Source organism: Caretta caretta, chromosome 13, assembly GCF_965140235.1.
Source record: "Caretta caretta isolate rCarCar2 chromosome 13, rCarCar1.hap1, whole genome shotgun sequence".
Classification (NCBI taxonomy): Eukaryota; Metazoa; Chordata; order Testudines; family Cheloniidae; genus Caretta; species Caretta caretta.
Genome location: NC_134218.1, coordinates 1,762,588 through 1,789,065, shown reverse-complemented (window position 1 = coordinate 1,789,065; position 26,478 = coordinate 1,762,588). Strand labels below are relative to the sequence as shown.

Here is a 26,478-nt window from a genome sequence, read left to right as displayed (position 1 = left end):
GGGAGGGATCCTCTCTGCCTTACTCTGGTCGGGAACGGGATGGAGGTACGGAGGCAGAGGCTGGCCTGACTCAGGCAGAGCCCCCTCTGCCCCTCGTCTGGCTTCCCTGCAACTTTTCTAGGGCAACTGGATTTCATTGAGGATCCGCCAGAAGAAAAAAGAGCCACTTGCATGGACTGGAGAGAGTGGCAGGGCAACTAGATGCACTAGGAAAACTTCTAGCATCCAGGGAGAAGTGACAGTTACCTCCTTGCTCCCGCCAGCCTCCCTGCCACTTCCTAGCAAACCATGGTAATGCCTTCTGCTTTTGTACCTTTTTAATGACTTTTCCCACTAGCTTTCCCTGTCTGCTTCTCTCCTCTGTCCCCTGCTGCCAACACAGACCGCACACCTGGCCCTGCAGCAAAGTCCTAGCAGTAGCCTGCTGCTTTAACGCTCTCAGTGCACGGTGGGTGGCATCCTTTCCAAGGCCCTGTCTTTCTGTATGCTTTGCGCCACACTGGGCGCGGCTGTCAGCCCCGAAACGCTAACGCTCAGGTGTAACGCTGCTCCTTGCCGAGTGGGAATGGGGAGACAGACTGACGACAGAGCTCGCTTCTCAAACCATTTGTGCCTGGGAGAATTCCCTTCTCACACAGAGACCGTGTCTCCAGCAGATTGAGCAGACGTTTGGCACCAAGTAGAAAGAAGGGCACAAAGATCACTAGCAGCTGTTTGGATGGAAGTGTGTGGGACTGCAAAACATTGTGGTTAAAACCTCCCCGCACTCCCTTGTTATGGCTGCAGGGAATTAGAGCCAGAAACTGTGTGTTAATAACTTCGCTCCTTCTCCCTTTGCTATGCAGGGACGATATTCCTTACGTCGGGTCCCTATGCTAGGGCTCTCAGGAGCTGCATTACTGTTACTGACACACTGTGCCGCCTTGAGCGGCTGGGATGTGCTGTACGGACCTTGTCTCTTACCTTCCCTGATGCTTTGACTCATCTTTAAAGTTTGGATCCTGCAGTCCTTGCTCAAGCTAAACTCCCCTGATGTAAGAGCTGCAGCCGCGGGAGTGGAATTGTTATTGGCTGCCGGTTTGTGCTCTCAAAGCTCTGCGTAAGGGAGAGGGAGTGGTATGCTTGGTGACTTGAGAGTTAAATGAACAACCTTACAGTGCCAAAACTGTATTTATTGTGAAGATCTAACCCTTCCCCGAGATCCAGACAGACAGCTTTATAAAAACAGATGGGGATTTTGGGGAAACATCATTGTCTCCATTTTAACTACACTTTAGGTTATTGAAATGGAAATAACTTATAAAATCTCAGTCTCTTTATGCTCTTAGTGACTTTTGTTTTCTTTTTGCACTTCACTTAAATTGGTCGAAGAAAGTCGACTGGTCAGTTCCCTTTAGTTCCTAATCACTCCCTAGTTAGTGTCCCTTTTTGCCTCGTATTTGCATGCGGCTGCTGCTCTCTATTCACAGCCAAATTAGTCTCATTTACTGATGGGAGGTTTTTTGGTAACATTTCATTAAGTCGTTTTGTCATCTTGGGCCAAATCATCCCTGGTGGAATTGACCTTGGTGGAATTACACCAAGAATAAAGTCGGGTCATTAGGATCTGTAAAATCCCACTCTCCTCTTCTCTCTCTCTCTCTCTACATGGGGGCCCCAAATTCAGTTGACAATTTTCTTTAACCCTGGTTTAAGAGGGCCCTGCTGCTTTACAAATTACAACATTAATTTGAACTGGTTCATCGTGGAGGGGGGGCAGGATTTGGACTTCTTCATCTCTGTTTTATTACAGCAACAGGACACCCAGTGAATTCAGTACCTCACCAGCTGGTGGGAGGTGGCTAAATTACCGAGCTCTCCTTTGAGATTTGGGAGTAACAGCACCGGCTGCTCCATTCACTGTCCCAGTCAACAGACCAAGGAAGGGCATGAGAACCAGCAGACAGGCGGTTTGAAGTGCCATGGTACCCAGACAGCAGGACAGAACAGAGAGATGAAGCTGACTTGCAAGACAGTCTACAAAAGAGTAGCATCCCCATGCCCCAAAGCCACCCAACCAGGCCCCTTGCGCCAATCTGACTGGGGGAGAAAACCCAGTATTGTGCAAGTGTCTGTTTGCAGGGGACGCCAGATCTCAGCGGAGGTCAGGAGGCCAGCACTGTATGGGCTCACATGGACATAGCTCCCTGCCTCCCGCATCCTCTCTAGAGGAGGTGCCTGCATGTCAGGGCAGAAGCAGATTGACACAAGCTTGCTTTGCAGCCCTGCACCATGCTGTGCAGCCTTAGCGTAGGAGACACTTCATAGAATCATAGAATCATAGAATATCAGGGTTGGAAGGGACCTCAGGAGGTCATCTAGTCCAACCCCCTGCTCAAAGCAGGACCGATCCCCAATTAAATCATCCCAGCCAGGGCTTTGTCAAGCCTGACCTTGAAAACCTCAAAGGAAGGAGATTCCACCACCTCCCTAGGCAACGCATTCCAGTGTTTCACCACCCTCCTAGTGAAAAAGTTTTTCCTAATATCCAACCTAAATCTCCCCCACTGCAACTTGAGACCATTACTCCTTGTCCTGTCCTCTTCTACCACTGTGAAAAGTCTAGAACCATCCTCTCTGGAACCACCTCTCAGGTAGTTGAAAGCAACTATCAAATCCCCCCTCATTCTTCTCTTCCGTAGACTAAACATCCCCAGTTCCCTCAGCCTCTCCTCATAAGTCATGTGTTCCAGTCCCCTAATCATTTTTGTTGCCCTCCGCTGGACTCTTTCCAATTTTTCCACATCCTTCTTGTAGGCTGGGGCCCAAAACTGGACACAGTACTACAGATGAGGCCTCACCAGTGTCAAATAGAGGGGAATGATCACGTCCCTCGATCTGCTGGCAATGCCCCTACTTATACATCCCCAAATGCCATTGGCTTTCTTGGCAACAACGGCACACTGTTGACTCATATCCAGCTTCTCGTCCACTGTAACCCCTAGGTCCTTTTCTGCAGAACTGCTGCCGAGCCATTCGGTCCCTAGTCTGTAGCAGTGCATTGGATTCTTCTGTCCTAAGTGCAGGACTCTGCACTTGTCCTTGTTGAACCTCATCAGATTTCTTTTGGCCCAAACCTCTAATTTGTCTAGGTCCCTCTGTATCCTATCCCTACCCTCCAGCGTATCTACCACTCCTCCCAGTTTAGTGGCATCTGCAAACTTGCTGAGGGTGCAATCCACGCCATCCTCCAGATCATTTATGAAGATATTGAACAAAACCGGCCCCAGGACCGACCCCTGGGGCACTCCACTTGACACCAGCTGCCAACTAGACATGGAGCCATTGATCACTACCCGTTGAGCCCGACAATCTAGCCAGCTTTCTCTCCACCTTATAGTGCATTCATCCAGCCCATACTTCTTTAACTTGCTGGCAAGAATACTGTGGGAGACCATGTCAAAAGCTTTGCTAAAGTCAAGGAACAGCACGTCCACTGCTTTCCCTTCATCCACAGAACCAGTTATCTCGTCATAGAAGGCAATTAGATTAGTGAGGCATGACTTGCCCTTGGTGAATCCATGCTGACTGTTCCTGATCACTTTCCTCTCCTCTAAGTGCTTCAGAATTGATTCCTTGAGGACCTGCTCCATGATTTTTCCAGGGACTGAGGTGAGGCTGACTGGCCTGTAGTTCCCAGGATCCTCCTTCTTCCCTTTTTTAAAGATGGGCACTACATTCGCCTTTTTCCAGTCGTCCGGGACTTCCCCCAATCACCATGAGTTTTCAAAGATAATGGCCAATGGCTCTGCAGTCACATCCGCCAACTCCTTTAGCACTCTCAGATGCAGCGCATCTGGCCCCATGGACTTGTGCTTGTCCAGCTTTTCTAAATAGTCCCGAACCACTTCTTTCTCCACAGAGGGCTGGTCACCTCCTCCCCATGCTGTGCTGCCCAGAGCAGTAGTCTGGGAGCTGACCTTGTTCGTGAAGACAGAGGCAAAAAAAGCATTGAGTACATTAGCTTCCTGCATTGTCGGAAGGGGTTTTTCCACTGCTGTAGGGAATCCACCTCCCCACGTTGCGGTAACCAGGCTGACAGAATAATTTGTCCTTCGACCAAGCCACGTGTACACCAGGGCGAGGTTGGCTTAACCACAGTGCTTAGAGGGTGTGAATTTTTCACACCCCTGAGCGCCACAACTATGTTGAACTAATTTTTACATGTAGACCAGGCCTAAGGCTGGCAAGTCTGACACAGCCTTCACTTTAAAATGGTAAACAGAGAGCTCTGCAACCAGGCTGAAATCTGCCTCACTGAGAAGTGAGAATTTAATGGCAGGGTGTGTCTACCTGGGGACACTCAGGAAAGCTCCTCAGAATTAGCTAAAAGGTGTGCCGTTAAAGTGCATTAGCTAAAACCCACTAAAGCTAATTAAGCTAAGCTGGACAAAGGCAACTTTACTTCTAAAGTAGCATGTCCACAGAGGGGTTTAATGTGCTTTAACTAGTGCACTCTAAATTCACACCTTGGGATGATTCCACTTAACTTCCCCCAGTGTCCCCATGTCGACATGTGTGTGACAGTCTCGCCCCCTCAGTCCCCGTGTGACAGCTACAGACCCCGCGGGGCAAGTGGCTGGGCTTGTTCAAGTACCAGAAAGCCATTGCTGATACAGCTCTTGGCTGGATCAATGGGAGGTTGCTAACTAAAGCTCCTCTAGGCTTGAGACTGTGCTCAGAACTTTGGAATTCCTCCATATCAAGTAGAGTTAAATTTGGAGACTGACCTTCCTACCAGGTCAAGAAGCTCAGATCTGTAGCAGGTCAAGCTTGACAGCAGGAGATAAACGCGCTCTCTCTGTTATCTAGGGATTGAACAGAGACAGATCAGGAGATTTTACAGATCTATCAAAACTCAACACATCCTAGTTAAAAAGTACATTGGGGTTAATTCTTCCATCAGCCCAGATTTTGCAGAAACATTGGTTTGCATGCTCAGAAACCGCCATTTGTGTGTGTCTATGGGCCTCTGTACATGCAAATCCAGGCAAGTCTTTATTTGTCCACCTGTCCACTTCCTTCACAAATAGTAGCGCTGGGAGTGCTATCTCAGGCTATTATAGCTGCATTAGTATTTACTCTCCATGAATGGCTTGAAAGCCCATCCTAATGGCTTGAAAAGCCAATGTCTGTCCTTACTAGTTATGTGGTTTTTCTATTTGACAACAATTTTTATTTCCCCCCACCCCGTTACAGCTGAAATTTAGCATGAACTCATCCTGATTGCTTCCCTTTGTGTACCAGTTATGACAGTCAGATTAGCACAGCCTGGGAAACAGGGTTTGTTTAATTAACTGCTTCTGCAGAGTCAGGTCAGCGAATTGGAAATATCATTGAGTGGGCCTTACACAAATGGTGGCTCTTGTTTTAGTCTGGCGGGTTTTGTTTTGCAAGGAATGGGGCTGTAGAATATGTAGGATATTTCCTAACAGATTCTCCAGTGATTGGTTGGGAATCAGTGAAATGTAGGGATGAGGCTGAACCAGAGCAATCAAGGTGCCTGGCCTCATGCGCTGTCAGCCCTCCCCGCAATTGTATTTCTAAGACACCTGCCAGTGTCTGGGAAAGAGCTTAGCAGTGAACAGCTCTGAACTCGGGGGAAGCTGGGACCGGATCTAATCTCCCTATAATGGGCTGAGCCAAATCACCAGGTGTGAATACTCCTGAATCTGAGGAGTTTAGAATTTGGAGCCTGCACTTGGAAACTCAGGCCCACCACAAATCAAACTAGTATAAACCTAGGGCATACTTGTGACCCCTTAAATCAAAAGCCCCTTAACAGGTCTGTTCAAAAGACAGTCCTTGTGACGCGAGTGGCATCTCCCCAATTGGCTCAGACCTTTAGACCGTTCCTCACTTCAGCAGTGTCGTTACTAATGTACACCGCGTCCCAGAAAAGCACGGTTACTCCCGAGGAGATGCGTCTGTTGCACGTGACTCTGCCAGCCACGCTGGTGTATTTAAATCAGTGTTCTTCCTTTACAGACACTTCCACACTCCCACCAAGCTGGAGGGCCGGTCTGGAGGCTCTGTGAGGAGGCTGGGAAAGCGAGTGATGGATGGGGTATATTAAAGTGGGGGAGGTGGGACAGGTCCCCAACAGGGGTGGAAACTGGCCCATTGCTAGTGTTGATCTGTCTAATGGATGATGCATTTCCCTGGCAGGATCCCCGGTCTCTGGATGCCGCGGTGCAGAACGCCCTGCTAGCCCTCTACCCGCCATTTGAAGTCACAGCCCCAACTGTCCTCAGCCAGCTCTTCCGCCTGCTCGACAGCAACTACCAGGGCGACGGGTTATGCTGCCTCCTTGATTTCCTGATTCCTGCCAAGCGCCTCTTTGAGCACGTGCGGCAGGTGGCCTGTGTGAGTCCATGAATAACAACTCCAGCCTCCCCCTCCCACAAGCCTCCCCAGAGCCCAGCTCTCAGCCCCAGGCCTGCCGTGGGTGCGTGGGTGCAGGCAGGCTGCCCCCACTGAAGCAAGCTTTCCGTGTAGACGCTAAAAGCTGTGCAATCCCACCTAGGGGCAGGGCAGTCTGGCAGTGAAGCAAGGAACAGTACAGGATGCCTGGATTCTCTCTTAGGGGCCTGCAGCAAAATCACCTTATCGGGGTCTCATTTTCTCATCTATAAAATGGGATGATGACACTTCCCCAAGCCCCCCAGGTTGCTGGGTTTATTAATCATTGTGAGGCATCTTGTGGCACTGCAGAGTCGGTCTGTACATCATTATTCCCACCCCAAATGGGAATAACGGCCCGGCCCGGCCGCACACCGGGACTGGGACAAATTGTCCAGTACGGGTTGCAAGGTTCTCGCAGACAGTGGAACAAAGGCCATATAATCATAATAATCCTGAGCTCTTACACAGCTCTTCATCAGTATCAAAGCACTTTACAAAGGAGAACAGGCTCATTATCCCCACTTTACAGATAGGGAAACTGAGGCCGGGGAGGGTAGTGGCTTGCCCAAGATCACCCGGAAGGCCTGTGGGAGAGCCGTCTCCTGATTCCCTGTCCGGCGCTCCATCCACTAGGCCACATTAAGCTGGCCAGATACCATTTCTTTAACATAGTGGTTTTTTCTTCTCTTAGGCGCCTTACTTTAACTGCATCTTTCTCCATGAAGGCTGGCCCTTGTGTCTTCACGAGAAAGTGGTCATTCACCTTGCACCACTCAACCCCCTCTTACTACGCCCAGGAGACTTCTACCTCCAAGCAGAGCCCTACGGAGAGCAATCTGCCTGCATCACTGTAAAGTGCCTCTCTCAGGACTTGCGCACTGTGGAAGAAAGAACAGTTCCTGAATCCTCCTACACGCTGCTATTCACCAAGGAGTGGCTGGAGGAAATCAACCGAGACCTGGAGAGAGCACCTCTGCACACCTGCCTGGTAGCCACAGAAAAGGGAATTGCCCCTGTGCCTTGGAGTAAGATAGCCACGCCAGAATTCGTCAGCAAACCCAAAGCAGCACCAAGTCCCACCCAGGTCGGAGTGTCCCTTCCAGCACATGCACTGGACCTGGGCAGCTCTGAAGGGATGGTAGAGCCAGCATCACAGAGCTGCACAATGTCTTTTTGCATGACTGATGCTCAGGTGCCACATGGTAACAGCATGGGTAACGTCCAAGATGGCAAAGATGTTCCCTGGAGGGCCAGCCAGGGCAAATATCCAGGACTCATCAAGGTGGATCAAGCAGGATTGTGGAAGAAGCCCAGTGTGTTCGTTGTGCCAAGCCTGTGCGATATCATCAGCCAGGACCTGGACGGTGACTACGTCGACCTGCTGGAGTTTTCTGAAGAAATGAAGCTGGATCTTCTGGCCAGGTCAGAACCATCTGCTGAGCAACCTAGACCTTCTAGAGCAATAAAGGTGCCATCAGAGCGTAAATCACGGCTTCCAAGGGTGAACAGAGAGTCAGAAGCAGAAAAATGGACCTGTGGGAAAGGGCAGAGCTCAGAGGAGGGTCCCTGCACACCGTGTCTGAGGAGAAAACTGAACAGAGACCCAAAATTCCATGGGCCGAGGTGTCGATACCGTGAGTCCTACGTGGCCGCCCTTCAGAACCCTGTGAGCTTTGGCTCTGGGCTGATGGCAGCCATATTGGAGGAGTCTGATGTGCCCAAACCGGAGTTCCCTTCGGCAAGCACAACTCCAGAGAGTCCAGCTCACCCCAGACGGAGGCCAGGCCAGGCAGCCGCTCCCAGACTCCTCTCTGGCTGTCTTCAGAAGGTAGCGACTCAGGAAACGAAAGCCGAGGAGGTGACAAAGCAGGGATACTTAAAGCTTCTCAAGTCTCCTGCTGGTGCAATGAGAAACCTCCCTCGGCCACAGTCTCCCCCTGCCAGCCACAAATTCTCCTTCTTCAAAGGCCAACGACAACCAGCATCCCCAGGGGACAGTTTGTCTGGTACCAGCCAACATGAAGGGCCTCGGAAAAGGATGTCGGCTATTTACTCTCCCAGGATGAACAGAGCTAAGCTGGCTGGGAAAGGTAATAGCCAATAGAGGGTTGTACAATACTAGGTATAAAGCAATCGTGGTAGTAAGTTGTGCAAGCTTTGCCTCCTTTCCACTAAGAAGTCTGCCACATCTTTGATCTGTTTTCCTGGCCAGGTGCCGATCAGATGGATGCGTCTCTCTTCGACATCAACTCTCTCCAAGACACCAACTGTAAGAATGGTCTTTGTGCCGCCACCCTGAGCTCTCCTGCCCAGGAGCCACTGTCTGCAGAGTCCAGCCCTCAACGGCCACCCCAATGGCAGGATCTCTGCGTTGAGCTCTTGCGCTCGGGCGTAGCTTGTTTGCCAGGTACTGAACTCAGTGATAGGATCATGATTAGACCTACTCACTTTTCTTCATTCAAAATGTTTTTTTCAATGAAAGCTTTTTGTGGTCAAAGTGAAAATTTCCGCAGGGAATGTCCCACGGCCTACATTTTTTAGGGGTTTTGTTGCAAAATGGAAAGCACCAAAATGGCACAAATTTCAGCTGGTCATTTCAATAGAACTAAAATTATTTGCCGGGTCAGCTGAAATTTTTTTGAAGTGGCTGAGAACTAATTTTTAACTGAATATTTGGAGGGGGAGAGGGGGAGGGCGGGAAATTTACAATGAAAACGTGAACATTTCTGACAGAAACAAAAAATGCTGTAGGGAAAACCCAGACTTTTCCCAACCTGTTCTTATCTCCTGAAGGCACGGCAGAGCCCCCCAGGTGGGCAGGGAAACATTCTCCCCCCATTTCACAGATGAGAACACTGAGACACAGATGAAAGCCCCCCAGAGCCAGAATTAGGGCTCCCAACACTGCACTCATTCCTCCAGACCCTCTGACAAGATCCTCCACGCCAGCTACTCAGACCAGGTGGGAACCTGAGGCGTTAGCAGTCATCAAGGTGAAAGTGAGGTCATAGATTCATAGATTCATAGATATTTAGGTCAGAAGGGACCATTACGATCATCTAGTCTGACCTCCTGCACAATGCAGGCCACAGAATTTCACCCACCCACTCCTGCAAAAAACCTCTCTTAGGTCATAGAATCATAGAATATCGGGGTTGGAAGGGACCCCAGAAGGTCATCTAGTCCAACCCCCTGCTCAAAGCAGGACCAATTCCCAGTTAAATCATCCCAGCCAGGGCTTTGTCAAGCCTGACCTTAAAAACCTCTAAGGAAGGAGATTCTACCACCTCCCTAGGTAACGCATTCCAGTGTTTCACCACCCTCTTAGTGAAAAAGTTTTTCCTAATATCCAATCTAAACCTCCCCCACTGCAACTTGAGACCATTACTCCTCGTCATGCGGGAGTTTAGGCCAATAGTATTTGCCGCAGCTGTTCCATCAAGTCCCCCAGGAGACATACTGGAGGTGCAGTACCATGCAAGCAGCAGTCCCTAAGGGCTTTCAGGGAAACCATGCGGTCGTGGGATGGAGCAGTTCAAGGGAGCATGCAGTAGATGACATTTGGATTCTCTGTGGTCTCCCACTCCACAGCAAACATAACATTGCCAAGTCTCCCGAGACCTGGTGTTTTCCTTGAAGCCTCAATTCCTGGAATCATGGAATAGGTTGAAATGCTGCTTTGTTTTGTTTTGTTTTTAAGAAAAAGCATGTCTCTAGCCTTCATGGTTGCAGAGAGAAAACAGCTTGAAAATGTGACTCTTAAAGGCTCAAAAAGAGAAGGCAAATAAAAGAGCCCAACCTTTGGTTTTGAAAAATCTGATGTCTTTGGGGGTCTCCTGAACACAGGGGCTTGGGCAGTACTGTGAACTGGTAACGCGACGTTTGATTTTTCCTGGCTGCAGGGAGCACAGATAAGCTTGGCCGGGCCCTGATCCAGGTGACCACGAGCAGCAGAGCATGGGAAGCCACCTGGTGCTCCACCAGAGAGGTAGCCCAGCTCCTCCTTTACCTCTGCTCCATCCCCAGGTAAGGGGAGAACACAGCACCCTTCCCACAACACCCATGTTATAGCATAACCCTAGCAGAGCACCGCCCGGCACAGCAGCCACTCAGCCTCAGTGTCCCAGCCAGTCTTCCTCTGCTCTGCCCAGCCTCCAACACCTTCTGGGTTGCAGCAGGTCCCGTACAGTTCTACCCCTTGCAGGGCACGCCAATTCCAAAACAAGGAGGGAACAACGTGAATTTAAATTCTGCCTTTTCCTTGGGAAGATCTGCTAGGCCCCAGGCCCTGACCAGCCTTCTCCAGCCTCTGCTCTTTCTCTGCCTGCTCCCCGCAGCTGAGCAGGGCTCTGCCTTTTACCCTGGAAGCCAGACTTCTGTTCCAGGTATCTCAGTTTGGCTGACTAGGCCTCCAGCAGTCCATTAACCCCTTCCTGCCATGTACGGAGGCTTGCATGCCCCATTCCAATTCCTTTCAGGCAGCAGCATAGTCGAGGGTAAACACGGGTTAATGGAATTTGGGGAATATGGAGTTTAGGGAGCGGGTTCTGCCTGGGAGCTGGACATCCATACTCTGTCCTTTGCCTGCTTTGTGTCCCCATCCTGCTGCCTGGCAAAAGGGAGTCAGCTGGCTCTAGGCTGCTGGCAACTCTCCGGGGGCCCAGTCAATTATTGTGAAAGGCATTATTTCTGGAACTGCTCACTGTGGTGGTTTGGGGGCTTTTAACCCTCTGTGTGTAGCTGCATGGATTCCACCCGCCACGTGCTGGAATATGTACCACTGCCCCCTACTGGAGAACATTGGACATTGCATTGGTAGTTCAGACGTTCTCTCCACCCATCCTTCAAAATCCCATGTGAAGATAAATAGCGTATGTGATGTTGGGGTGTTCAGGCATTTCTGAGGGGAGCAGGCAGAGAGAGAGAGAGAGCAGAGGTGGGGCTCTTGCCATGGGGGAGAAGGCTGGCCAGGGCCAAATGCCCCGAAGATCTTCCGGAGGAAAGGGAACAGTTTATGTTCATGTCCCAGGGTTTCAGCCTGAGACACAATCCCAGGAAGAGTCACTGAAATATGTAACTAATTCAGAGGATAATGTACACACCACGTGCCTTTTTGTCAATGTCATTAGCCATTGTGCATGAGAGTGAAGTACTCAAGGCTAGAAACCAGGGCCAGCCATAGGCAAGGCCACCTACTCCTCACAGAAGAGAAAATTAGAGTTCTACAGTACACTGAAACCTTGACTTAACTGGTAAATCAGGCTCTGCTTCTGGGGTCTTCGGATTGCTCCAGCCCTTCCCTGTTTGCGAGAGAAACATGCACACCCCCGCCGCTCCCAAAGCCACCTACGCTACTGATGGTAAAATAACCCCTAGAGGGGTAGGTGTGAAGTGATGAACTGTTCACAGTCTCCATGCAGGAGAAGGCCTGGGGTAATCCAAGCCATGTATTCAAGGGTTCAGAACCATTAAATCCAGCAGGTATCTCCCTCAGCTTTGGTCTGGAATGGAGAAGGGTGGGGAGATGGGCCACAGCACCTCCTGTTGGTTGGTTTGAAGTAGCTTTGAAGAATTCACGTTCCCTCTTGGCCTCAGTCTGGGCTCTCACGCGGGCGCTGACTTACTGCATGGCTGGGAGGGCGAGGACAGAGGTGCCAACTTGAAGTGTGGGGGAGAAGGGAGTGGGACAGCAGCTCTCAGGGGAAAGGAGGCCCTTAGAGTTTCCCTCACCAGACATCAGCGGGCGCACGTCTACACTGAGGCCGGAAGTGACCAGCGAGCTCCCAGCCTGGCAGACAGACCCAAGCGGGCGGGCTCGAGTGAGGGCGCTAAAACCAGAAATACAGAGGTTCCGGTGTGGGCTGACGCTCGGGCTCTGATGGCGAGGGGTGAGTCGGGCTGGGCGCCCAAGCTGATGCCTCCACTGCCCGCATTGCTCTGGTTGGCGCTCTAGCACGAGCTCTGCTAGCACAAGTCTGTCTGCCCGAGCTGGAAGATTCGCTCCCCGCTGCAGTGCAGGACCCCAGGACGGTGCCTTTAGGAAAGGGGGGCATTTCCTCTCCAGCGGGGATGGGGAAACCCCAAATCAGCTGCTGAGGGTCTGCCACTCTTAACTAATGCCGTTTTCTTCCTCCAGTCAGAGCTCACTGTGGTTTATTTCGTTCTCCAGGAGGGAAACAAGGGACAGAGGGCTGACCATTGTGGTGGATGCCAGGAGACAGCCTCCCTCCCCGATCCTGCACACGGCATTCAGATCAGTCCAGGTACACGCTGGTCTCTGTTCAGTGGTGAGCTTAGCGGGATAAGGGGGCCCAGGTAAGCACAGTCGGCTTGGGTGGGCGAGATCTTCTGTCCAGCTAATCAGTAAAGTTCGGCAGTGTTGTCCCTAAAGCACCTCTTGAATTTCCTCTGGAGTGTATTGCGTTGGGTGGGGACCTGTGAGCAGGTCCCTGCTGGCCTAGAGCTGATCCTTTGACAGTCCCTTTGTCTACAATGCCCTGAGGCCAAGATTTTGATCTCATCCACACTCTTTGCCCTAAGCATCCCCAAGATCATTTATTCAGGCAGGTCTCAGTTACCCTCTGTTGGAGTGGAATATATTTATCTAGGGAACACTGCGTAGCCCCTGCTCTCCCTGGGACACCTGCCCAGGCTCCTCCTCCACAGTCCCAGTTACCGATCTCCCGGGGCCCATCAATGCATCCGGCCCCCAGCCGTCTGCGAGGTCGATGCTGTGCTGCTACATGCTAGCACTTTCCTGGTTGTCTGGTCTCAGAGTTGCCACGACAATTCTCGTTACGTGCAGAGTAAGCAGAGGATGTCCTGCGTATTGCCAGGAGTGACATTTACTCTGCCCTCCCCTGCAGAGATCTTCACCTGCCTCCGTCCATGCTGTGTTGCTGTTGGCAGAGAAGGAGGTGGCTGCACACCTGGAGAAGTTACCTGGAATGCAGGTGAGGGCTGGAGCAGCGTTTTCAGCAGCTGCTCCCTAGCCTCGTCTCTATACTATTTGCACCTTCTCCTGCAAGGAGAACAGAGTCTGTATTGACGGATGGTCCCTTCCTTTCCTCCCTCGTCTCTGCAGTCAGGAGGATGGAGCTGGACCGACGTGCTCCCCCACCTCATCTCCACCTTGGCCTAGCTCACCAGGGCTCCATCTGTGCCGGCAAGAGCAGTGGCTAGATGGATTCTCTCTGTCTGTGTGTCTGCCCTGGTCGTGTTGCTAGAGCTCAGGTTCCACTATTCCCATGCCATCGTCAGTAGAGCCTGCCCAGGTGCACAGTCCTCCCTCTCGTTATGAAATACCTGGACCCTGTCTCGGATGAGGAGCAGGGAGAGGTGCCCTTCTCTCTGTCTGTGGGGCCTTTATCCTATTGTCTGTCTCCCAGGCTGGTAATTCTTGCCGCCCTCGCATTGTTTGACGGCAGTAATGGACTGCAGCCACCCAGGGGAAGCCGAGTACTTTCCCAATTACTTCCACACGCTGGACACGGGTATTAGCATAATAACTCAGAACTTGAAAGGGTTTATTATTCTTTTAATGCTGCTCTGTTTAATTAATATAATGTGAAATATTAATGAGTTCGATTACCCAGCTTGGCTGTCCTGGCAGATTTACTAAAATGCCAGCGTTCTGCTGTGCATTCGAAAACCACAGAGCCCCAGGGAGCTTCAGTTAGAGATAGTGACTTTTCTGAGCCAGCGCTGGGTCAGGGTCTCGGGAAGGAACCAGAACTGCTAAAATGCTAGGGCCAGCAGCTTTTCTCACCAGGCCCCATGCAAAGCCTGTTGAAGCCACTTCAATGGGCTTTGGGTCGAGTCCCCAGTGGGCAACACCCTGAGGTCTGTACTCAGCGAGCGTTTGTCTGAATAAAGACCGAGTGTAAGAAACCACAGCTGCACACAGACCCCAGGGTCTTGCATGGGGATGAAACCAGGATGAAACAAGCCCCTCTACCTCTTGAGCCAACAGAGGAACTGACTCATTTGCTGCCAGTAACTAGCAGGCAGTTCTGCTCGCTAGAGGGAGACACAGCTGCGCGCACTGAGCCAGCACATTGCATGTGGGATTCAGGATTTACAGCCTAGCCAGGCAGGAGCGGACAGCTGGGAATCTCAGCCAGCAGCCTCTCCTTCTGACTCTTCCAGCCCCATTTTGCAGATTCAGGCAGCAGGGATCATTTGGAGAAGGAGAGAGGGATTTTCATGCCCAAAGGCTTCAGGATCCCCTTGGGGAAGCCTTGCCAAACCAGACTCTTACCCACCACTCTCACAGGCAGTGGTGGGCTGGAGCCGCTTCGCGCAAACCGGTTGTTAAATTCTGAAGCCGGTTTAGAACCGGTTGTTAAAGGGCTGGGGAAGCTCAGGCGGGACGGACAGGATGTGGCCCACGGGACCGCCCTGTCCATCCCGCCTGAGCTCTCGGCTGGGGAGGCTCCCATGTGAATTTTTACTGACCCGGTGGCACTCTGAGCCTTCGGTAGCACTTCGGCAGCGCGTCCTTCACTCACTCTGGGTCTTCGGCGGCATTTCGGCGGCAGGTCCTTCAGTGCTGCCCAAGCCCCGGAGGGACTGAAGGACGTGCCGCCGAAGTGCCGCCCAAGACCCGGAGCGAGTGAAGGAACCGGTTCTTGAGCTTCTGGCAGCTCATCACTGCTTACATGCCCCTGTAAGAGCTCACCATCGTATTTACAAGTGGTGTCCCTCCCTCCTGCAGGTGGAGGTGCTGACTTCCCTCAGAGCTCTGGGCCGATATGTCGACAGCACCCAGCTGACGCCAGACTTGGATGGTACTTTCCCTTACAGCCACGGCGAGTGGGTTCAATTCTTCCAGGTGTCTATTATCATGGCCTTTAGCTTTCTCCTTGTGTTTGCTGGAGCCCTTGTCCCTCAGCAAGGGACTTGCTTCTCTTGGGGCATAAAACTGAAAGTGAAGATCACTGGCAAATCCCTGGTACCTTGGTAATGCAGGAAGACAATGTACGAGAATGCACAGGCTACTGGTACTGCAATAACACCCGACTGCGGGGAGAGTGAATTTGGCTGCAGGTTACACCAACTGGTTGCAGTGCAATAAGTACATCCATGTTTCAATGTATCACAAAAATTGTGTGTGTGTGAGAGAGAGAGAGAGTGTGTGTGTGTGTGTGTGTGTGTGTGTGTGAGAGAGAGAGAGAGAGACAGAGACAGAGACAGAGAGAGACTGAGAATTCCCATGGAATGCCCGGAAGCAAGCAGTGGTTTTCATGTGTATTACACATAAGTTCAAGAAATTAACAAGAAGGCCCAGAACTTTAGCTAAATATCAATAGCTACCTCAGTTCTGCTTAGAAATTTATTATCTACAATGTCTCTCTGCAATTAACCTTCCCACCCTGCTTATTGGCTGCATTGCTATTCATCCATATTTCCACCTGATTGTTTCCCTATCAGCCATTAAACTACTGTCTAGCTGTTTATACATCCATCCAATCTAAACCTTTTCCCCCTCTCTACCCTAAGCCTGTTTTGCCATCCATCCGTCAGCCCTCCTGGCCCAGGACAGGCCAACCCACTTGTGTTTCCTTCCCCGTAGAAGCTACATCCCTTTGTGGCTGATCTCAAGCAAGCCTCCAAGCTACTGCAGAGCTCCATCCAGGAACTGGAGAAGGGCGACTTCCCAGAGGATGTGCAGGTAACAGCCATGGTGCCGAGTTCCAAACAGGACAGCCTGCAACCAGCTCTGGGCGCAGTTACCCCCCCAAACATCAGTATGTGCATTGTGCTGCCCATCATCTCCTGCTGCCCAATGGCAATCCGGCCCTGGGCAATTCCTGCTCACCGGGAGAGCCAGAGGAACTCTCTAGGTGCATTTGATCAAAAGCAGCAGTGAATCTCTCCCCCAGCTTTTGCTTGCTTCATAATCAGTATTTAAGAGCACAGAAGCAATTATTATATTGCAAAACAATTTTTAAGCCAGCCTTGTGCTTTTCTGCTGGCACAGCCCACAAGCTGCGTCAGGCCAGGCTGTGTCACTGCTCGGACTGCAAGGAACCGCATGCAGCAGTCACAGTGAATCTGTACTGGAGCTGGAGACCTGGCAAGGTGCGATGCACTGTTCTGCTGAAGATGCTGTTTATTGGCTAAGACTTAACACCAACACCCTGATTACTTGTGGTCACTGCAGATTCCCTGGGAAGGTCTGCAAGAGGAGGAGTGTGAACGCTAGTGCCCTGTCAAATTCCAGTCCATATCATTCCGAAGTGCCTGCCTGAAGCCCCTGTGCAGGTCCCAGGGGACACAGACAGCTGCCATGTTGCACCCCAAAGGTGGCTGCAGTCAGTGGTGGATGAGGTGATCTCTGCGTTGAGTTTGTTACTGTCTCATGCCCAGAACGCACGTTGGGATCCCCTGGCCAAGGGACCACAGAACCGTAGGGTTAGAAGGAACCTCAAGGATCCTCTAGTCTAACCCCCTGCCATGATGCAGGACTTGTGTCTAAACCCTCCAAGACAGACGGCTCCAGCCTCCTTTCGAAACCCTCCAGTGAAGGCGCTTCCACAACTGACCTAGGCAGTCGGTGACTCAGATAGCTCCTCCAGGGCTCTATTTGCAGGACAATGTGTGTTTCCCATGGCACGTGGCATTTAACTCCATTTTGTCCCAGGGTAAAATCAAGTGCCCTTGGCCTTTTCTGACCTCAGGCTGTGTCCCCTCTCTTACCTTCGCCCCTGACCGCCAACTTGGTGCTGTTGATTCAGAGGGTGATGGGGCAAAGGGCAGGGCAATCCCAGTGACAAGCGTGTGTGTCTCTGATCCTTGGGCAGGAGGCAGCCGAGTGCATGGAGAGGTACAGGGAGCTGATGAAGGCAGTGCTCAGCAACGTGCAGCTGGTCAGCTTGCAGAGAGAGGGTGGGGCCACACTGGCCAGGCTGAGGAAGGAGGCATCCCGGCTTAGCTTCTCACCGGACGTCAGGTATGGAGGACTGGAGCCATCCCTGTCCCAGAAGAGGGTCACTGAGCACCAAGCTCTCACCCTACTGACTTCAGGATGCTTGTGCCTTTGGCACTGGCTGCACTTGCAGATCCCCTGCTCCTCTGGGGACAATGCAGCATATTACCCTCCAGCACAGGCTTCTCGCCAGCCCTTCAAGGTGTTCCCCGCACCACCCGCTTCCCCAGGCCTAGCTCTGCCAGCTCCCACCAAGCCTTCAGGCCCAAGCTCCCAGGAGTAGTTCCACCGCCCCTTTCAGCCCAGGCCTGGTAGGTGGCCATGGACCATTCGCTTGAGCAGGGTGAGGATTTTCTCCCTGGGCTTTGCTGGAGAATGTGTGCACGTGTCACTAGGAAGAAGAGGAGCTCGTGTCCCCTGCAGAGCTCAATTCGATGCAACTATAAACAGATGTCATCCAATGTTACTTCATTTTATTTTCTAGTGTGGCTGCTAGATGGCACTGCTTCCCAATAATATCACCTTAGAGACTAACCCATTTATTTGAGCATAAGCTTTCGTGAGCTACAGCTCATTTCATCGGATGCATACTGTGGAAAGTGTAAAATATCTTTTTATATACACACAAAGCATGAAAAAATACCTCCTCTCACCCCACTCTCCTGCTGGTAATAGCTTATCTAAAGTGATCACTCTCCTTACAATGTGTATGATAATCAAGTTGGGCCATTTCCAGCACAAATCCAGGTTTTCTCACCCCTCCCCCCCACACACACAAACCCACTCTCCTGCTATCACATTGATTCCAGCCAGCCGCCCGCCACAAAACCTGCCAGTTTCCTTCTCCCTCAGTTTATGCCACTCTTCCCCCACTCCTTTGTCTGAGCTCCTCTGCCTCGCTTTTGCGCACAGGCTGTGACAGAGTCAGGTGGGGTGGAGGATATTTCCAAGGTGATAGAGAGCGGAGTTGGCAAGCGCCATCCCTCCCTCTGGTATCCAGCATCCAACTCCAACCTGCTCAGTGTAACTGGGAGATGGCTGGACATGTGCAATCACCTGACATTACACCTGCAGCTATTCAGGCTCCAAACACCTGGAGAGTAACATGTACCTTGCCCCAGGGCTGGCCAGTCTGTGGGCACAAACTGCTCCCACACAGAGCAATACAATGAGGTTTTCTGGACAGGTACAAATCCAGTGAGTCCCCTCGTGTGTTAATGGGATTGGAAACATTTGCAGCATGGCTCAGCTTGTGGCAAAGCATCACCTACAAGTTACAGCCCCTCTGCGACCTCCGCTCTGGCTCCCAAGCTGGGCTACAGTGCGGAGGAACAGGACTGCGGCTCTTCCACTCCGCACATGCCATCCTTCAGTGCCACTGTGCTAATAAGCAGAGCAATCTTTGCACATGGTCTTTCTCAGCTCCCAACAGTGTGCATCAGGGTCATAACTAGAACCCAGGTCCAGGGAGCTCACGGACAAAGGCTAGGGTTCCCCTGTGCCCATTAAAGGGATTGTGATGCTCAGAGGACTCCCTCTGTTGGTTTCTTTACCAGGAATCAGAAGGGAACAGCTCTAATTCTAGGAGGGGTGGATGGTCTTCTGCACACCAGCAGCTGATATGTTGTAGGTGAACAGAGATGGGCCAGATATACTTATCACCCTTTTTGTTCTTAAGGAACAGCATGGACTCAGCCATGGGCCTCTACAACCAAGTGGAAGAAGAAGTTCACACTTTGGTGATGAAATCCAACAGCTGCCTGGAGCGCCTGGAGTTTCTCCGAAAGATCCAGGAGTTTGAGGCAGAATTCAGCAAGGTGAGTGCTTTCCCCAAGACATGCTGCCGGAAAGGACAGCTTGCACCTTGGATACCATGGCAACATTTGCTGAATCTCATTCATCGAATCCAGGATCCAGTCACTAAGTGACAGAGCAAAAAATTTCTTTGCTTCAGCTCTGAGTTGAGTGAAGCAAATAAACTTCTCTGCTTATAGCGTGGGCCACTGATACCAAGTGAACATGGAGAACAACAAGATTTTCTTGAAGCCCTGATTTTAATCACTAGGTTACTGGGAAAAATATGTTCACGAATTCTGTGAAATCTGGATGACCCAAGGGAAGGAGGGGAAATTCCCAGGGAAGTGGCAGCTGTTAAATAACTGAGATCTCATGGAAATCCTATATATTTCTTCTCATAGCTCACTTGCTGGATTGATGAAGGAGATTCTCGGCTCCATGAGCTGAGCACTGAGGAATGGAGCCCGGACAGCCCAGAGAGATCCTACCAGCAGTTTAAGGAATTCTTTATTCAGGCTACAGTACGTTTGAGGATACTTTTCTGTAACCTGTGTCCTGGCTATAGCTATATTGTCTGTGTCTGGAACATGGTCCTTGCTAGGGCTCTTTGCCAGATTCTCAGAATGAACCAGAATTAGAGCTTCTCACATTTCATTGCAATTTTGTTACAAATGGCCCAATATTGTTACAGATCTGCAGAAAATGCCATTTTTGACTGTTTGAGCAATAATGGGCCCATCTAAAGGGCTAGTATGATCAACATTTAATTGTCAGGTCAAATTTTTGCAAGGAGGTTCCCAGTGTTGCACAGCCCTAGTCCCAAATGTGAGACAATCCTTATACTTCTGGATCATGTATGGGCTCCGACCCCTAACACTCCTGCCTCCTCATCCCTCTCCCAGCCTCCAGCTCTGGAGGGCAGTCATTGTGTTCCAAGGGGGGGTCCAGTGCTGTGGGAAAGTCCAGGAGAGGGTTCTGTGGAGCCTGAGGCTTCTGTTTAATCAACCCAAATAAGAAGTCCCATGCAATGCACTGAATTAAATGATGTCAAAGCATGGGGAGTGTAGAATGAGACCCTCCACTCTTATTTCCTCCCAAGACAGAATGATTCTCTTCTGCTTCCTTGCACACCCAGACATGTTTGTGCCCAAATGGAGAACATTCCTCTGACTTTGTTGCTGAAATCTTCCAGCTGCAGAGCTCCTGGCCCTCAGCAAACAAGGCCCCCAGGATAAAGACAGCCGAGCCTGTTTAGGAATATATAGTTTTCCTTGTATCCTCCCTTAGGCTCACTACAACAAAGGACTTGTGCTATGTAAGGAAGCTGCTGAGTTCCAAGGCTCCATGTTCCCAGAGGCACAAGCCTTCGAGGCAGCCAGAGGTACCATGCAGGCCAAACTGAGGAGTTTCTACATGAACTTGGAGAGGCAGCAGGCTGAGCTGGAAACTCTGCTCAATCTCTGCAGGTTCTGTGACAAGGTGACTGTGCTAAGCTAACTGCTCCATATTGTTACTCTGCAGCAAACTGGAACTAGACAACATTGCTTTCAGCCAGGAGATGGGAATCTGTAGGGTAGAGTGTGAAATGTATGAGCAGTGAAATAGTTTGAGGCCCCCAGTGCTGATTGCATAGCAAGGAAACGGAGCGCCCCCCAGCCTCGGCTCTCCCTAGAGGATGTGCTCTCCTGACACTGGTAGAGACAAACTAGTGAAGAAACTCAAGGCTGGTGATTATGATGGAGTTTCTGTAGGACTCCAGAAGGAAGTCGGTGTGGAGGGGCTGCAGCAGAACAGGGGATGAGAGACGTTACAGAGGAATAAATAAGCAAGTGGGAAATGAGGTTTGGAGAGAGAGAGAAAAGTTCACTAGATGGAGAGCATGGGAAGGAGGTTGCAGTTGGCTGAAGGTATAAGAGAAGGTTCTTGCACCAGCAGCAGGCGGGATCCTGGGGGAGGAGAGACAGCAGGTACTAGATGAGTGACAAAAAAAACCCAAAAAACTATTGCTCTGTTTTCTAGATAACATTGCTTAACCTTGACTGCAAAATTCACGTGACTTGTGTGAAGCTTGGAGAGGGACAGCCAGTAAGTCGGGAGGCCCTACAATGCCTAGAGAAATCATTACAGAAGCTAACTGTGGAGTTTTCAGCAGAGAGGTTCCAGGAGATGAAGGTACAAGCCTACACCATGCACAGCTGCAAAGGACTAGAGGTATGGAACAAGGCATGGCAGAAGTGTCAAGAAACCAGGCAGATCCTTGAGGAGATACTGGAAAAATTCAAGGAGGCCCAAAGTGTTGAGCCAGACTGTAGTGGGGAGGAAGATTCTTTCAGCTCAGCTGCTACTAAATCAGGCCCCAGAGTCCAAGGTAAAGTTCCTCATGTTTGCAAAGCAGCTTCCAACCCTGCCCAAGCATCAGCAGAAAGCAAGACACAAGTTCAAGAATCAGGATGCAAAGCAAGGAGTGAGATAGAATTAAAACCACATCTGCCCACAGACTCTGACCTAGACATAGATCCCAGGGACCCCAGGTGTTCTCAGCAGGAATCCTTGGACTGCAAGGATGTGCAGGAGAGCAGATGTACTTATCAAGCCTCAATAGCAGCTGAAGAGTCTCCCCTGAGTGCTGCAAGTGGAGCTGATCTTGAACAGAGAGAAGCCCTGGCTCCGAATCCCAGCACGGAGGCCTTAGGAAGCCTCCAAGTGGCACCCCCTCAGAAGCCACCTCTGACTCTTCCATCACAAGCCTGCTGCCCAGACAGTGGCCAGTTTCCTCAGGACAGCGCGAGCGAGTCCCTGGGTGATGCGCCTTGCTCAGCCCCCAGCACAGGTGCTCAGCAGCACTGGGGTAAGGTGCCGGAAGCAGCCCAATATTTCCAGGTATCCAGGCATGGCAGCTTTTCGTCTGAAGATACAGAGGCACAGAACTCGGCCCAAGACCCTTCAACAACCAGTCTCCTTTTGCCCATGGAACTCGTGAGTCCTAGACTGTCCGGGCCTCTGGGAAAGCCCCTGGGAATCATATATCTGGAAAACCACCACACAAATAGCCATGCAAAAGCAGATGCTGAGTAAAACCAGCTCTTTCGAAACTAGGTTGGCTTTGTCTTTCCAGTCCTGGCAACTTTGGCCACGGAGTGGATGTACTGTCTAGTGATTAGAGCACACGACTGGGCATCAGACCTACTGGGCTCTACTCCTTACCTTGCCATTGACTCATTTCTTGGCCTTAGGCAGGTTACTTCACTCCTCTGTGCCTAAGTTCTACCCATCTGCAAAATGGGGATAACAATACTTACCTACCTCACGGAGAGTTGTGAGGCTCAGTTAATAATCTTGAAGTGCTTTGTGGTCCTCCTATGAAAGGCATCCAGCTGGGTAAGTGAAGGGTATTGGTTGAGTTAACAGTAACGTTCTCCTGGTAAAAAGAAAAGGAGTACTTGTGGCACCTTGGAGACTAACCAATTTATCTGAGCATAAGCATCTGATGAAGTGAGCTGTAGCTCACAAAAGCTTATGCTCAAATAAATTGGTTAGTCTCTAAGGTGCCACAAGTACTCCTTTTCTTTTTGTGAATACAGACAAACACGGCTGTTACTCTGAAACCTGCACTGATCATGCATCTCACTATAGGATGTTCCTCACTGCTGAATCTTCCCCTGTCCAGAGCTGCCAGGCCTCGGAGTGTAAATTGTTACCACAACAGAGCTATCACCAAATCCCTCCTTCCTCCTCCCAACTCCCCTGCCTTCCAGTGGAATTTCCCTCCTGCCTACATGTATTACTGTCTCCTTTCCCTCCTCATCTATGGGGCTACTGCAGCTTGTTTTGCAATATTTTGTCCCTGTTAAAACAAGGCTAATTTTATTAACAATAGTAAACCCCAATGCAGAGCTCTCAGTGTAGAGCAGTGCAGAGGAAACGACATTCCAGCCTACAGTCAGACAGCGCCCAGAGTCTGTTCCAACTGCGAACAGAAATCCTTCTCGGGTGCTACTACTCCTGCAGGAGGAGCCAGAGGAATAAATTCAAGGTGAGCACCAAAATCCAGTCCTGATTCATCTTCTCTTAGCAGCTGTGCTCAGTATACTCTAAGTGGGCCAAAAAAGAAATGTCAGATTCTACTCCTCCCATAATCCATCCCCAGCAGACAGCCATTTATTCTCCTTAATCCAAGGGTGGAAATTTCAGTTGGCTCCTGGACAGACTTTCAAGCACACGGGACCCACCGGTGTGTGTACAAAACGCAGGCAGGGATGTCCATAACTTGTACGCCGTGTTACAGAGACTGTGCATGCAAGCGGCCGTTGTTCGCAGTTTGCACACACTGTTCCCCAGTAATCTTGTGTGTGAGTGGTTTAAAAATCCGTCCCTGGGTGTCTGCCTCGGAAGGGTTGTGGTGAAGTCTTGAGTGTTTTTCTTTTTAACAAAACATTCAAATCCAGGCTCGTCTCTCAGACTGCACTGCCTCCTCCTCCTCCTTTTCCCCATCCCCTTGTCAGTTCAGAAGGGTGCGTTGTGTTTGGTTCCATCCTGTCCCGCACAGCCAGCTGGCAATAGAACGAGAGGACCTGCTTCCAGGCCTGTGGGGTCGGGTCACTGTCCTTCCTGGATTGTAAGGCAAGGAGGGACCATTCTGGTTACTAGTCTGAGCTCCTGCATAAACATAGGGAGTTCAAGCCCAGAAGGGATTGTGAGATCATCTGGTCTGACCTAGATCACAGGTCCTCAACTTTCACTCCGTTGCCCCTGTATTGAAACAACTCACTTATGTTTGGCCGAAGCATCTTCCAGACAGAAGCATCCAGCCCCAGGCTCTGAGTCTGCTTTTCTCCTCTCAAAGCCCTGTCGGACGCAGGATTTACACTGGACAAAGTCACCTCTCAGCCTTCGTTCCAATAAGCAAAGCAGATTGAGCTCGGTCACTGGCTCACTGCCAGCCATTTTGTCCAGCCCTCGCGCCTTTTTTCTGCACCTTGTCCAAAATGTGGACCTCAGACCAGGACACGGGATCCAGCATCGCTCTCACCAGTGCCATTTACAGAGGTAAATCACCTCCCGGCTCCACCTCACCACTCCCCTGTTTAGACCCCCAAGGACCACATGAGCCCCGTCTGCCACAGCATCACTCTGGGAGCTCCCGGTGAGCTGCTGGTGCACTGTGACCTCTAGATCCTTTTCAGAGTCCCTGCTTTCCAGGACAGTCCCCCAGGCTGTAGGGATGCTCTTCACTCCTGTCCCGAGACGTATAACTATGCATTTGACTGTATTAAAACACATTCTATTAAAATGGACCCAGAATACCAAATAACCCAGACTGCTCTGTCTGACAGCCCTGTCCTCCTCATTTTTTACCACTCAGCGAATCTTTGTGTCATCCGCAAATTTTATCAGCAATGATTTTATATTTACTTCCAGGTAACTGATGAAAATGTCAAATAGCATTGGGACCAGCGCTGATCCCTGCGGAACCCCACTAGAAACACCCCCATTTGATGGTGATTCCCCATTGACAACTACTTGAGATCTGTCAGTTTGCCAATTTATAGTCCATTTAATGGGTGCTTTATTGATATTGTATAGCACTAATTTTTAATCCGAATGTCATGCAGTACTAAATCAAATTCCTTACAAAAGTCCAAGTATATTACATCCATGCAGTTATCTTTAGCAACCAAACTTGTAACCTCATCAAAGAATGAAATCAGGTTTGTTGGACAAGACTTATTTTCTGTAACACTTGCTGCCTGACATTAATTATATTCCTTTAATTCTTTATTAATTGAATCCTATATCAGATTTTCTATTATTTTGCCCAGGATTGATGTCAAGCTAGCTGGCCAGTCATCCTGCTTGCCCTTTTTGAATGTTGTCACAAAATTAGCACTCTTCCAGTCTTCTGGAATGTCCCCGATATCCCATGTTTTATTAAAAATGAACCTCACTGAGACAAAGATATTCTCAGCCACCTCTTTTCAGACTCTTGTGTGCAAGTTATCCAGGCTGCTGATATAAAAATGTTTATCCCTAGTACATGTTGTGTAACATACTCCTTGATTACTAATAGACTGGAAAGTACTCCATTCATCATGTAATACAAAAATATCACCCTGCTTCTTTCCAAATACAGAACAGAAATATTTATTGAACATTTATTTCTACCTTTTCTGCACTATTAATTGTTTTACCATTTCCTTCTAGTAATTGGCCTATATCATTGCAAGGATTTCTTTTGTTCCTAATACACTTTAATAAACTCCTTAGTATTGTCCTTAGCCCTCCCAGATGTGGATTTTTCTGTAATATCTTTAGCTTCCTTTATCAATTTTCTATACTTCACAACTTCTAATTTATATCATGAGCTATCCTTTCCCCCCACCCACCCACCCATTATATGTGGCTTTTTTATTTCTAATTGCTGCGTTCACTACCCCATTGGACCAGGAGGGTTTTTAGCCAATATTTTCTTCCTTGAGGTAGAATCCTGGCTTTTATTAGGATCCTAATAAACTCTGCTTAAACAACTCCCTATTTTCATTTGCATTTTTCTGTGTAAAATTTTTCCTCCTAATCAATTTCATTCATAGTTTACCTCAGGTTTGGGACATTGACTGCTTTGAAGCACCAAACCTTTTTATTACTGGTTGGGACTGCCCTCTTTTTTCCCAGATTGAATGTAATCAGGTCATGATCACTAGTCCCTAGGCAACCACCAACTTGCAGTCTAGTGATTAAATCCACTTTATCAGTCATAATGAGATCCAAAATAACATCACAAACCACCGCAGGCCACAGAATTTCATTCAGGGATTCCTGCATCAAGCCCATCATGTCTGGTTGAGCTGGAGCATATATGTTTGGAAACGTAGAGAAACTGCCTTGGTTTCTTAGCACCCGTTTCCTATGGGAGTCAGACGAGCACTGGAGCAGCATCTGTCCAGAATGCTGCTTCCTTAGACGCATGGGTGTCCTGGGAAGGGGAATGTGGTTGTGGGTGTGCATGAAGCGAGGAAACTTTCTTCCTATGGGTCTTTCTGAAGGAGCTGGACACCTTAGCAGCAGTACCCGGGCTCTTAGCAAAGACTAGGTGGGGCAATCTCCCAGACCATCGTAGTCATCTGCCATGTCCTCTGCACAGCTTTCTGACACAAAGGAAAATGAAGGAGGCCACATAAGAGCATTTCCGAAGCCATTAGTTTCAAGATGCAGCCACTGTCCTCCACCTCCATGTGCTAAATCCCCAATACCAGCTGAAGGCTTGTGCTGCACAGAAGTTCCTGACCCATGCTAAGGCCAAGGAAAGAATA

General features: G+C 50.0%; 1 protein-coding gene across 3 annotated transcripts; it reads left to right on the top strand.

The window, feature by feature from the left end:
* KIAA1755 (KIAA1755 ortholog) lies at positions 1-25,696 on the top strand. Of its 3 annotated transcripts, none has more exons than XR_012664661.1 (15): positions 1-291; positions 6,208-6,405; positions 7,136-8,534; positions 8,657-8,851; positions 10,347-10,470; positions 12,614-12,707; positions 13,311-13,397; positions 15,161-15,277; positions 16,019-16,117; positions 17,250-17,398; positions 19,053-19,191; positions 19,573-19,692; positions 20,459-20,650; positions 21,191-22,549; positions 24,590-25,696. XR_012664661.1 is itself a non-coding variant. In XM_048819536.2 (14 exons), exons 1-14 carry the CDS (start codon positions 289-291, stop codon positions 22,244-22,246), a joined length of 3,972 nt encoding a protein of 1,323 aa, XP_048675493.1. In that variant the 5' UTR covers positions 1-288; the 3' UTR covers positions 22,247-25,696. The 3 variants fall into 3 exon arrangements, 1 of the variants encoding a protein (XP_048675493.1); XR_012664660.1 differs by having other exon boundaries at positions 21,191-24,217; XM_048819536.2 differs by having other exon boundaries at positions 21,191-25,696.
* Positions 25,697-26,478: the final 782 nt, after the last annotated feature.

Bases quoted from the DNA above. Each gene is read 5' to 3' on its own strand.
- KIAA1755 (XM_048819536.2), top strand. The intron at 19,192-19,572 runs GTGAGTGCTTTC...TTCTTCTCATAG, and splicing joins TTGAGGCAGAATTCAGCAAG to CTCACTTGCTGGATTGATGA. The intron at 19,693-20,458 runs GTACGTTTGAGG...ATCCTCCCTTAG, and splicing joins AATTCTTTATTCAGGCTACA to GCTCACTACAACAAAGGACT.